The sequence below is a fragment of the Pholcus phalangioides genome, unplaced genomic scaffold, assembly GCF_987345545.1.
Source record: "Pholcus phalangioides strain wild (caught in Gottingen) unplaced genomic scaffold, Ppha-v1.0 ptg000011l_1, whole genome shotgun sequence".
Classification (NCBI taxonomy): domain Eukaryota; kingdom Metazoa; phylum Arthropoda; class Arachnida; order Araneae; family Pholcidae; genus Pholcus; species Pholcus phalangioides.
Genome location: NW_028301604.1, coordinates 23042448 through 23057035, shown reverse-complemented (window position 1 = coordinate 23057035; position 14588 = coordinate 23042448). Strand labels below are relative to the sequence as shown.

The following is a 14588-nucleotide window of genomic DNA, read 5'->3' as shown; positions in this document are numbered from 1 at the left end:
TTAGAAACATTTATGTATATATATATAAACAACAGTCTTTTTTGTATAAATATTTTCAGAAATACCTTTAAGAGGGATTTTTTAAATGTTTATTAAACACGCATAAACTATATTTTGTTCCCATGCAGAATTATTGCGTCAACAGTGTTTTCCAAAAAAACGGGAAAACAGACTGCGAATACGAAAACCGCGAATATAAAATCCGCGAATATAAACGACTGTATTATTTATATTTTTATTTATTATCACACACATTTTATTCTAATTCTACTTTTCGTAATCTGGTAGATAAAGGGTTAAAAAAACATGTACTTGAAAATATCATGTGTTAAGAATATTTTTATTCCTCGTTTGTGAATGTGCAAGATATAATTGAGTTCCCCTTTCATCCATCTATTGTGCAAATACTTTTTTTTTGATGAAACAACAACAACAAAGTTCAGATGCGTGATGAAGCGAGAAATTTTATCAGTACTCAATTTTTTCCCGATGAGAATAAATGACGTTCTGCTTCAGCCTATTGGTTGATAAATGAAACCGCGTATTCTATTTATAATTTAGAAGACGCACACATACGAGCATACAACATATTCGCGCTCAGTGGAACGTCTTCCGCGAAAGCTTGGCCTGCAAAAGAGGCCGGACATTTATGTCAGTCGAAACGTTCCTCCAAACAGTTCTGAGAATGGAGGCAGAAAGAAAACACATGAGTATATAACACACAGTTATCGCCTTTGCAGCTCAGTGAGTGGACTGTGCGCGCCAAGGTGTGTGGCCAGTTGTGAAAGTAAGAAAGGCAGAGCCGGTCTTCCAAGATGACTATCCTCCACGAGAAGCAAGTTCGAGTACTGAAGCTTTTTGAACGACTCAGTGTTGCAGCTGGTAGCGAGAATATCCCTCAAGATCAAATTGACAAGAGGCTTCAGAGTGTCGGAATTCTGAGCAACAGTGCTTTCTTTTCTTGCTTCTTGCCTGAACATTTGGAGGAAGCGAGAAGGCTCTATGAAGCTTTTTACAGTAAGTGAAATCTACGCAATCAATAATTTCCTAGTCGAATCAGTGGAAAACTGACCTTTCAAATAACTAAAAACTCTTAAATCGCTGATATAGTCCACTGTATATAGTCTGCTGACTTTTCTTACTCAGCACTATCTAAAGTTTAATATACGTGTTCATACCATAAAAATTTTAATTATTTCGTTTAATTCAATGAAACTGAAAATTATATTTAACATATCTGTAAAGGCTCAATGTGATATTAAATATTTAGCCGGTTAAAAAAGTCAGCCAAGTGGTAGAAGTGCCAATGTCTCATTGCGCATTCAAATACTGCAATAGGTACTTTTTCTGATCACACAGAATTAGTTCAATCCAGTTTGTCTCAGCCTGAATTGATCACCTGACCTGAGTGTACAATTTTTCTATGGCATAATAAGTAATATGTAGTTTTTTAAACTTGGTATTTATTTCACTATTTTTCATTCTTGATCACAATGTAATTTCCTTTATTTTTTCGTACTATAGATTTAGAATTAGATTCATAATATCGGGCTGACACAAGTAGTCACAAAAATTCATGAATATCATACACAATATTGATAAAAACCTGAAACACATTTCAGTTGTAGAGAGTGATTCAGAGTAATAAGAGTGAAAATAAAGCTTCTTTTTTGATCTGATTTGAGGCTTTTCGAAATTAAGTTGGTATTCTAAATTAAAATAAGAAAATCATATTAATAGGTCAGAACTATGTGGCAGCCGATTAGTTTGATTATTAACTTCTGATGTAACAAATGTAAAATTCCGAATGCATCGGTCTAGCTATTCGGAATCGGCTTTTAACTTTACATCATATTGATAGCATATCAGTAAATAAAATTACCGTGTTAAAAGAAAAGGTATAAGCAATAATTGATAACCCATCTCTAAAAGCACAACGAAACTGTAAATTTACTGCCAATTTTATCAGATAAGGAATCTATGAATCGTAATATTTTGAAGAAAATGGAAATTTTTGGAACGAAAAGAAATGCACGTATATATTTAGTGATAGATTTAAATATAATTGCATTCAAGTCCATTCAGTTCGTGAAATCAATTTGTAATTTTATGTAAAATAATTTAAACGTTTTTGTACCTTCTCAATATTAAAAATCTATAATATTGAAATATTTATTCAAATCGACAAATGATGAGAAACATAATTCTTTATTGATTATCAGTGAATTCAATAATCAATTTTTTGGTAACGTTATGTGGCGTTGTATATTTATTTGTACTAATGTTTACTTCGTTCATACATTTAATTCACGTAGACCATTATACAGGTTACTAAGGAAAGTCCTTTGGCCGCATTTTACTGGTGAACCGTTGAGGCATAATTCCAATTAGTAAAAGTATCGGAATAACGTTTAGATTTCAGATCATCCATATTATAAGATGTTTCATAGTTATTAAAATAAAAACCGAAGTTTTTATACAGACACCCTGTCCTAATAACCCAATTGGAAAGTTGTGCTGCCTTGCTCTCTTGAGGACAACAAAAAAATTTCCACGTTTCAAAGTGCAATATTAGTTGAGATATTTGAATTCAAAAATCTTAGAAAAAAGTTGAGAACGTTTCATTATGAATTTGTTCATTAGTTTATGCTGCTTTTTTTTTTTCCAAACTTTTCTTCGGTTTTTGAATTCAAATATCTCAACGAATATTGCATTTAGAAACGTGGAACTTTTTTTGTTGGCTTCAGGAGATATAGGGCAACAATTTTCTAATTGTGTTTTTGAGGACAGGGTGTCCGTATAAAAAGTTAATTTTTGTATTTTAATAATTATACAACCTTTTGCAACAAGAATGGCGTATCTACACGTTATTTAGAGACTTTTCTGATCGGAAGTATGCGGTAAAATGCGGTCAATGGACTTTCCTTACTACCCTGTATATTTGAATATCCATCGCGTACACGGTATTATAATAAACTGATTTTGTGCCAGCCCCTTTGCAAGTGAGTGGTTAACATGCTGATCTTCAGTTGTGCGGGTCTGGTTCGGGCATGACTCACAATTGAGAATGTTACAAAGAAATAAGCTACAAAACTTAGAGAAGGGATAATAAGAGCCCATAAAAATATATATGGTTGTCATCATCTAAGTATGGATAGCTTCTCAGAGTTTCTCCCACCATGCATAAACGTATTTTTTTAAGTTGTCTAATGCGGGAGAATTTGCGACAATAGAAGATAAGCATTGACAACCCTAGTAAAGAATGAGTCCCTTCGACACATAACAACCTGCAATTATCTCTAACCAACCAATGCTGATGTTCCCTAGTCGAAGCACTAATTAACGGAGCAACAACCATAGGCGGGGATAGACCTGGAAGTCTGGGGGGCACGGTCATTATTGCTGGGGAGGGCACGATGATGATGATGTCAATTTATATATGCATATATACATTAGATCAGTCGACTTTACCTTTGACGCTGGGGGGGCAATGTCCCCCCCCCCCACGCCCCCCGTATCTCTACCCATGTTTTTTACTTCCCGCACCCCCTTCGATAATACGTTTTTTATCTGTTAGAAACTTCAGGTTTTTTTTCTGCAGTTGATTACATTAATTATCCGATAATTAATTTCTATGAATTCTTTTACTTGTTGTTTAATGTCTTTTCGGCTATGGCTAATATTTAATTTTCGCTTCATTTTCTTTTTTGAAAATTAATTCAAAAACGAAACTAAAAAATTACTATTTTTTAACATCTTTTCAAAATTTGGAAAAAAAAAGATTCATTGACGATTCAAATTTCATTTGTAGATACCAGCTGCAACAACTATAAATTAATGTCTCTTTGACACTTGACTGAAATTTTTGACGTTTTCCCTAAGTTATGTGTGTTCACGGCAGTATCAAATCTAAGCACAACATCCTAATAACACGAGGTTCCAATGTAAATAAACCACGAAATAGATTAGGTAAATAATGGTATTTTTTCTCAACCGAAATGGAAAACAAGTACGATCGCTAATCGAAAAAAAAAAACTTTTACCATGCAAAATTCGTATGACACATTTCTGCCAGTAGAAGTCAGAAGATGAGGCTTTAAAATATTGGTGTCATTCATATTTTTTTAGGAATTGAAAAATTCAATTTTTATCATTCCAATTTTCCTGAATAATCAATCAGTCAACATGTAATTTTTTTTTTCCATCTCGCACCCCCGGTTGGGAACCACTGCTTTATACTATAACTTTTGAGTTTAAGTAGAAGGCTAGAGCACTCTATCCCCCCCCCCCTCTACGTCAGTATTTTCAACCACCGAGCCTTAACATCGGTAATACCGAACCACAAGGATTAGATTAAATCTGAGCCGCAGTCCAAAGGTTGAGAACCACTGCTTTACGCCATTTTGCGACACGTAGTGGATACGCATTCAATAAGTGTCTGTACAGAATAGTGTTAATCATATCAAATACGAGCTCAATTATAAAAATATTGAGTATATAATTCAATCAGCTATTGTGAAAAAGTTCGATCATTGGGAAAAATTCATTTATTGTATTTCTTTTATTGAAATCATATAGCTGCACCGGACTTCGATGATTTCATTCATCTCGCCCAGCAAGCACGTACATTCGTCAACTCCACGATGTTTGCGTTTGCTGCGGAAGTAGCGATCTTGCACCGAGAAGATTGCCGTGGTATAATCGTTCCTCCGATCCAAGAAGTTTTCTCTGATCGCTTCGTTCCAGCCGATACCCTTATTCGTGCATTCACGCTGGCCACTACAAAACAGGCTGGTGATGAGGTGAGTGTTACTGATATATATGTTACGGTAAATATGATAAATCGGTTACTATGAATACCTACCAATCGTCTTGGTAAGTTTGATAAATTTATCACTTTTACCGCCAAATATATCCAATACCCAAGCGTCGTTGGTAAATTTGATAAATATTTGAAATTTATTGCCTTTATCCGTGACTATGCATAATACCCTAGTGTAATTGGTGAATTTGATAAATATGAAAAAATGCCAAATGTATGTGTGATGAATATAGTCTGACCCCGATATAATGATAACAAATTTTACGATCGTACCCCGATACAATAATACAATGCATGTGCGAATTATCATGTACAGAAACCCAAACTTTTTCTTCAATCTCCCCCTTCTTCAAAAATTTTTTCTTCTCATCGCCCCTCAACTCAAGCCAATCCATAGAATCCTATACTAAACCCAAAGCTTCTACCGCCCCCGAGAACCATTCCATCTCCCCCAGGGGACGATATTTCCCACTTTGGGGAACACTGGTGTGTAGTATATCAAATAGTGCGATTTATCATGTTTAACCACGACGCTTGGATACTATGCATAATCACCGGTAAAAGTGATAAATTTAGGGAAATTTATCAAACTTACCAAAATGCTTGGTAAGTATGCATACTAACTGGTTATTGCACATAATAACCGCATTTAACACATTCACCGTAACATATACACAACTGCAAAGTGCATAATGCATCAAAATGAATTATGCCCATTTTTTAGATTAATCAAAACTTCTCGAGAGAAATAAAAAAATCATAAATTATGCGTAACTTAAATTATAGACAAATTTTATAACTAGCTTTGACTTAGATTTTATTTTGACATAAATGAATAATTTTAGAGCATAACGTGTTCAATAACGGGGGAAAAATATTTATCTCTCTCTCAGAGCGATGTCATCGTAGATGTGCAGGAAACTGGTAACATCTTGGATCCTGAATACAAACTAGCCTATTACAGAGAGGATATCGGAGTGAACGCTCATCATTGGCATTGGCATGTCGTTTATCCCTCAACATATGATCCGAAATTTTTTGGAAAAACTAAAGACAGGAAAGGAGAACTTTTCTACTATATGCACCAGCAAATGTGCGCCCGGTAAGGATTCTTTTTTTATTCCATACACCGAAACCATTCGCGATTGCATATACGGTACTGTGATTGTTCTAGTTTCAAAATTATTAAATTAGATTATGGATTCATCAATAATAATTTATTTAGATACGACTGTGAACGTTTATCGAACGGACTCACCAGGATGCGTCCTTTCCACAATTTTGAAGAGCCTCTTGAAGGATACGCTGCTCATCTGACTCACGTAGCTAGCGGTCGCCACTATGCTGCCCGACCTGATGGTTTAGCAATGCATGATCTCCGTCTAGTGGATGTCCAAGATATGCAACGTTGGAGAGAAAGAATAATGGAAGCTATTCATTTAGGAAAAGTAATCACAGAAACCGGAGAGGAAATTCCTCTGGGTGAAGATAATGGAGCTGATATTTTGGGATCTCTCATTGAATCAAGCTACGAGTCTAAGAATCGCCAGTTCTACGGCAACTTGCACAACTGGGGACATGTCATGATGGCTTACATTCATGATCCAGATGGTCGATTCAAGGTAAGATTTTTTCACTAGAGGGAAAAAAGTCTACCTTGTTTGTATTCTTCTGTGTGATCAATATAAAGATGAGAAGATTGTTGCCTGTAAGCATCTTAACATTAACTATACAAAAGCTCGTTTCTTAAGATTTCACATTATATATTAATTCATTTGCCAGAATCTGTGTGGTACAGAAAAAAAAATTACATCTGTTGTATCTGAAAGATGCCTAACTAAAATTATGAAGAATTTGTTTTCGTTCATGACAAAATTGTTCTATTCTGTTCTTCAGGAAACTCCAGGTGTCATGACAGATACGGCAACCAGTCTTCGTGATCCAATTTTCTACCGTTTCCATAGGTTCATTGACAACGTTTTCCAAGAATATAAAAAAACACTACCAGTTTACACAAGAGAGGCAGTGAGTAGTTCACACAAAAACATGTATAAATTCATAAAAACTAAATAATCAATGTTTATATGTTGGTATCACAACTTTTCATTTTTCTTTTAGCTCAATTTCCAAGACATTCAAATTACAGAAGTTAAAGTGAATGCTAAGATTCCAAATGTTATCCACACATTCTTCAGAGAAGATGAGCTTGAACTTTCTCACTGCATGCAATTCGGCAGTCCTGGTTCCGTCAGGGTAAGTTCATTAGCGTCTTCGATTCGGTTTTCGCATGCGAACCTCAAACGAATGTTTTTACTATTAAGATATATTTTAAATACAACCCCAAATATATATTTATTTATTTAATTAGACGATGAACTATTGTAATAAAAAGATTTCTTCCATTTCTTCAACAATTCAGTTATATTTGTTTCACACAATTGTATTTGTTTTTTTTCAATAGGCACGGTACCATCATTTAGACCACGAGTCATTCTCTTACATCATATCTGCTATCAATAACAGCAATTCTGAAAAAGAAGGAACGGTTCGCATATTTTTAGCTCCAACTTACGATGAATTAGGCAACGAAATCCCACTTGACGAACAACGACGCTTGTACATTGAGATGGACAAATTCCAAGTTCAGCGTGAGTACTTTCGAGCATATTTATAGCATATTTCTCAATAATTGTTTCTAAAAACTTTTTGGAGACTTTTTATATATAAATTCCATCACAATACAAAATTCAAATGTGCCTTTAAAAAATATAGCCGGTGTTTGCAATTCACCAAAATTTCTTTTTACAGTTACAGTCGACCTTTGGTATTTGCATGGGTTACGTTCTTAAGATCATCGCAAATACACCAAACTTTATATTTTAGTATTTTAGGCATGCATACTGCCTTTAATTGAACGTACTGAGAAAAACATGATGACATGAAAACGGATGCAACGGAGGTAGAAAAATTATCAAATGTGATGCTGTGCTATTCTTAATGATATTTTCTGGTTATGCTTGCCGTTTCTGCTTCTTCATTTCTTCAAAAAAAATGTTCTGGCCGACAATACAATTCTTTTACGTACAAGAAGCTTACCATCGAGAGATTCATGTCATGAAAGTGCCTCATTGCGGATTTGCACATTTTCCCATTGCAAAACTTACGCAGCTCTTCTGGTACAATCTTTTAAAATACCATGTCTTCCATTTCAGATATTTAAATTCTCATCATCATCAAATATTCGTCTTAGCTTCATTAACACTCGACTCAATGAGGCAGACTATCGTCAAATCACCAAACTGGCTTTCAGCGCTGAAAATCACAAAGGCGCAATCATGTACAGTATCATAGGGCGTTTGCCCCTAGCTAATCTACACTTTCTTGTTTCAAAGATAGACTCTTGCTTTTCTTCGTGTGTTCTTTGAGTCTTTTTTCCCAAAACATTATAATTTCATCAGTGTTGAGCACTACCTGATGTGCAATACTCTTCTTTTCAAATATGCTGTCTTGATGTCTTAGGAAGTCCACCGGGGCTTGTGCTCTCTCAATATTTGTATTACGTAAGCGCATAAGCCAAATCGTACTCCAGAATTCTGAACTAATTTTTCGCAAGCATGAAACTATACAAAATGCGACGCTTCACCAGCTCTTACAAGAATACACTGCCTTTTCTATATATACAACAGTTGTATATATGTGTGTATGTGCGGAAAAAACCCCAAATATGAAATCTGCTAATACCGAGGGTCAACTGTGTACCAAAAAAAAAACTTGGATATTTGAAACTCATATCGTATTGGCATTTGCTTTATCTAAGTTTTAAGTTTTATTTGCAAAATGGTAATATATAAAATTAGAAAACGCTTGAAAATGAATATCTTAGAACACTTCAGCAAAACGCATTTTAGAACTGATGTGTTGTGAATAAAAAGTTTAAAGTTAAAAGTTTAGATGTCTATGGAACGCAATCAATTATTAAATACTGTATTTCTCTCTCGATTAAACCGATGATTTCAACGTGCTTATTTAAGCGTTGTTAGTTTTATCTCTAACATTTTAAATGAGCAATCAATCAAGCTTTATATCATTACGTATAATAACTTCAGTATGAGTATTAGACTCGAGATTTAAATCTGAAGTAAAATGTTTCAAGTTTTTTATAGTCTTGAAATAATCTAAAATTCAGAAACAAAATTAATTGCCTATCTATTCATCATTACGAGTTTGGCCAAAAGAAATTCATTTACTCAGTATATTGTTTCTTTCTTTATCTACAGTGCGACCAGGAAAGAATACTGTTGTCAGAAGTTCAACTGATTCCAGCGTTACCATTTCATCCACGTATACTTTCAAGGAATTATTGCATGGTGAAGACTTGGATGAGGATCGAACCGAATTTTGCAGTTGTGGTTGGCCTCAACATCTTCTTGTACCTAAAGGAAGCGACAAAGGAATGGCATACGATCTGTTTATTATGGTTACCGACGCAGCCGCCGACAAGGTACGAAAACTGTTCTGGATTAACTATTGCCGTACACAACTATCGTTACACACATATACTGTATGAGATGCTTCAGTTTTTTTGTTTGAGCCCGGTCATTGTTCATTGATCATTTTTGGCACACCACGGTCATTTTCTGCACATGAGGGCTAATTAGACCTGGACCTATAATTTATTGCCGATTCCGAATGGTTGCTTTTTTTTATATTCACCCAGAGAGTGGTGCGCTAACCCCTCGGTATAGGACTCGACTCCCTGCGATAGAAATTTTTTTCTGTGGTCATGTCACCGTTTCCATTGTACCCCGCGTCAGGAAAGTTTCTGACAAGGACGAACCTGTTATCGAACTCGCGACACCTCTAATGATCCTTTGGTACTTAAGGCGAGTATCTTATCTACCTGGCCACCACACCCATTTGAGCCCGGCGGCACAAATATGTGATGAATGTTTTTTCACGGTTTATGTGATAGCTATTTATTACTCCCAAATTATGTGCTCAAATTAAATGCTTAATAATTATTAAGAAACAATCCTGGCTTTTGTTGGTTGATTTTTCTTTCCTATCTAGTAGCGAACATATTAAACGTTGCAATTTCATTAATGAATATAATATGTGAACGTAACTCGTACACTATGTGTAGCTATCTGAATTTGGCACTGACTGCTGTTCTCAGAGCATAATATTTTGGCGATACCCTCGACACTCAAATCTTCAAAAAGCCTTATATCGAGCATCGTGAGGAGCGACGTCTGGCTTTCGCAATACTCAACGTAACCGTAGTAGATGTAGTCACATTTTGTACCCACTCCAGTCTCTAATACTACCCCTGGCAGAAAGTGTTTGATCATCCACAAAAATACTGGCAATGGTACGTTTAAAACGAAAAAATAATAATTCTTTTTCACCGAGTGAAAATTTTTGGTATAATCAATCATTCTAAATAAATTAAAAAAATCAAAAACTTATCCCATTTTTTGTCCTTAAAAATCGATTTATGAACTAGCAACACCCGGGAAAAAAAGTGTGCGAGCAGCACTGTCGTGTGGCAATAGGTGTTCGATCACTGTTTCAATAAAATATGTTGGCTCGAAATAGTAATGAAATAATGTTTACGAGTTGCAGGGTAAAACCAGACAATGAATGGGAAAAAAATTAATGCATCGGGTTTTCATCATTATGACTTTTTATGAAGCGCTAAGAGATGACTTTCAAAAGATATCTTTCTAATCATCTCTAAAGCAGGACTGAGCAAAAAAAATCTAGACGCCAGAAAAAATGTTTACCCAAAGAAAAATGTCCAAAATAATGCTTATTTTAACTTTTCAGAGCATTGTGATCCTCTTTCATGCTGGCAGATATAATGCTATAAATTCCAAAACATTTTGTGCTGCTCTCAGTCTGTAATTCAGTAACTACATAAAGCAAATTTTAGGTGCCAATACCAATTTTTTAGTCGCCATGGTGACCTGGCGTCTGGGATTTGTCCAGCCCTGCTTTAAAGCCGATCATTTTCATGTTCGAAGACGGAGTCAAAAAAAGTTGCAGGATCGTGTTTAACTGTGGTCTATGTACAGAGTGGAAAAAATATCAGAGAACTGGTGGGGTGATGAGAATTAGCCTCGGACTGGTTGCACACAAGGAGAGATGATATAAATCTCATTGCACTTCAGAAGAACCATCGTGCCACCCCAAAATAACTGAATACCAAATGAACAAAGTACAAGGTTCGTGTCTGAAACAGTACTTTACGCAATTTTCATGAGAAGAGGGGAAAACATAAACGTCATTCAACTCGACAGCAGACGAGTTCTCGATTGCAATGATGTAAATAATCACATCAGCTGGAAAATAGTTGACTGGAAGATGCCTCAACTTCACAATGAAGAGTCAAGTATCAGCTTGAAAACTGGAGATGGCTACGATAAATTCGTATGGAGAAGAACCGAAGAGAAAGTCTCAATCAGATTAGTGCATTGATAAGACAGAAACCACTCAATTTGTTTTGTCGTTCATTCAACTTTGGGCATACATGATAGCCAAAGGGACTAGGAGCATCGTGAAGTGCACTATGGTTTCAGAAGTTCTACATGGACATTGTAGAAGAATTTTTGAATCGTAGAAGAAGACGACAAAGTGACTTGCCATCGCGTCAAAACACCCCGCCAGTCCTCTGATATTTTTTCCAAAGATAGCTAGCTCACTGTACATACGACACAGCTAAACAATTCTTGCAACTTTTCTTTGAGGGAAGTCCGTCTTCCAACATGGAAATTATCAACTTTAGAGATGATCATAAAGATTTCTTTTGGGAGCTCAACGCTTTAGAAAAAGTTATAATGATGTGAAAACACTCCGTTTCATTCATTTTTTTATACATTGTCTGGATAGCCTGCAACTGCGCAAACATTATTTCATTAACATATTTCGAGCCAATATAGTTTTTTAAACAGTGATCGCGAACACTTATTGCCACATGAAAGTTTTGATCGAACACTTTTCCCTGAATGTTGCCAGTTCATGAACTGATTTTCAAGGTAAAACTGCAATAAAAAATTTGATTTTTTTTTTCATTTATATTCCGTATTTATAATGATTGTTTTCACCAAAAAGTTTTCACTCGGAGAAAAAAAGAATTATTTTTATTTTTTGCGTTTTAAATGTAGCATTGCTAGTGTTTTTGTGGATGATTAAACACTTTCTGCCAAGGGTAGTAGGTGGAAAACCAAGTTTTTCCGTCGCTTTACAATTAGCATTAATTTTGCAGATACCTTTAATACCTTTTCAATATCTTTTTCCTTTATGGATTTATTTTATGGCTGCACACAGATGAATTATAGCTGATTTAATAAATCTGAACTGAAAGTGTCAATTCATGTAATGTTGTTACAACTTTCACGAAATCTCATTCTATCTAAACTCTCATCTTGCACTCTTCGATTCAGTTTAAAATTTACATCTCATTAATAATTAAGTAGATTCAAATTTTTCTGTTGTAGATTGTGTTGTTAAAATATAAGAAGTATAACAGAATTAAAAATATTCATAGAATAAGCTACCTCCGACGGCGGTCAACTCGAGATCATCATCTAACGAAAAAATGACAAATTTATGAGAGAATGAATGAATGGTTTAATTTTGATAGCTCTTTAAAGGATCAGATATGCAGTGTTTGGAGCTCTAAATTTTCTTAACTTGAAAGCATTCATAAACGTTTTAGTTGGCCTATTGTTCCAGCATATTCTATATAGCTTTACATTTAAAATATATAATAATATAAACTTATCTCCACCCCTTTCCAATATGTCTATACCTATCAGAATACATAACATACCATATGTCTATCGTTGCTTTTTTCTCGTTAGCAAAACAATAAATATATTATCCTTTTTAGGTCTCTGGAGGAAGTGGAAAAACTTTGTGCACCGATGCCTTCAGCTATTGCGGTGTCATGGACGAAAAGTATCCAGATAAAAAGGCTATGGGATATCCATTTGATAGAACCATTCTTTCAGACTCACACGAAGAATTTTTAACTCCAAATATGAGTGTTTCTCGCATCACTGTTCGATTCCAAGACTAAAAAAAGATCCAAAATATTTGCTTACGACATAATTTGTTCACCGAGTAACTTGTATGCGTAAACTACAATAAAGTTCTACGAATATTTAATTTGAAAAAATAATTATTCAAGATAAATACACGCTTGCAGCATGCCCGATACAACAGACTTTCTCCATTCATATTGCAATGTAATGTGTGGTGAATGTAAACATTAAAAATATATCTGGAACGCGTAATCAAGAGTCATTCATTTCAAATAGCTATTTTTATATAATTGGTAACTTCGGCAATCATTGATTTTATTGACTGCGGTGAAATTTTAATTGGCATAGGGTTATACCAGACGTCCTCTTACGTTTTAGGCCCCTAACACACGGAGCGGTTTCAGATGCGGACGTGGGTCTGCATCCGCATGCCTTTTCACTCGAGCGCATACACTTGCGGGCGTTTCGCCCGCATCTTTAGACTCATTTTGTTTTCACCCAGTAAACGCTGTACGTGAATAGCGCGTTGTTTTTTATAGCATTTAATTTTTTTTTTTTTTTAAGTTTTATTTTATTATTTAAGAATAAAATTGGGAAGTATGGTCAAAAGAATGGTTCTACCTGTACTAAAAGTATTCTTAAAATATTTTAATATAAATTGCTTGTGGCAGGCATTATATATATACACATGCTAATGTTTTTCACTAAAATGCTTTTTTCTCAAAACTAAGTTTTTTTGTTAGACAAGGAATATTTTTTTCAAACATCACTTATTCAAATGTCTTAATACCCTGTGTGTCTCTCAACACTATGGTGTTACATATCGTAAATTGGGGTGACTTTGCGCCAAGGTTCTCCGACTAAGTGTCGTTTACGACGCAAGAGCTTCCTGGGAGCGTATGGATGAACAATCGGCTTCAAAATTTTTCATGCCGACTCACCGACAGCATTTATTGCATCATCTGCTCTCAGCTGTTGTCTAGGGAATTTTTTACAGAATTTTGGCAGAAATATGACGCATAAACAAAAAAATGGGATTCAGGTGGGGACTTTGTGCCACCTGTTTTTTCAAGTTTTTTGCCCTTTTTTCACTAGTTTGTTATTGTCCCAGCAATGGTTCGCAAGTATGTGTGGAAGCTGGGTAGTTGGCCCTACTCAAATTAAACACTTCAAGGGGATCTTAGTGTGATAAGAAACCGGCAGATGCTCACCATTTTTTATCATATTGGGGAGGCCATAAAGAAAGTTGGTAAATTTTACTCATGGCCTGACCCAACTGACGAAATTTGGTATCCAAGGTGACGAATCATAATGAAAATGAAGAAACATGGACCTATTAGCAACTTTGTAGTGGATTGGAAGAAATGAATGTTATATTTATAGTCTTATTTTTTAAGAAGAGCCTTATATTTTTGAGTTTGAAGTCTTCTTTATTTTTGTTAATTTTTCAGGGAATTAAAATTTTACAAAAAAAAGTAAAAATAAATGCTTTTTTTACTTAAAAATATCAATAAACTGATTTTTTAGGTTTCAGATCATTTGATCATTTTTGTCGCACCACGGTCATTTTCTGCACACTAGGGCTAATTAGACCGGGACCTACAATTTATTGCCGATTCCGAACGGCAGGCTTGTTTTTATACTCATCGAGAGGTTGGTGCGCTAACCCCTCGATGGGGGACTCCCTGCGATAGCAATGTTTTCAGCGGTCATGTCGC

At 35.1% G+C, this 14588-nt stretch overlaps 1 protein-coding gene across 1 annotated transcript; it reads left to right on the top strand.

Moving 5' to 3' along the window:
- The first annotated feature begins 743 nt into the window (after positions 1 to 743).
- Positions 744 to 13122, top strand: LOC149080234 (hemocyanin A chain-like). The gene is made up of 9 exons (XM_089239313.1): positions 744 to 1017; positions 4579 to 4802; positions 5716 to 5924; positions 6048 to 6444; positions 6719 to 6847; positions 6941 to 7075; positions 7284 to 7470; positions 9100 to 9323; positions 12717 to 13122. The coding sequence occupies exons 1-9, from the start codon at positions 816 to 818 to the stop codon at positions 12903 to 12905; spliced, it is 1896 nt and encodes a 631-aa protein (XP_089095439.1). The 5' UTR covers positions 744 to 815; the 3' UTR covers positions 12906 to 13122.
- The last annotated feature ends 1466 nt before the right edge of the window (positions 13123 to 14588 follow it).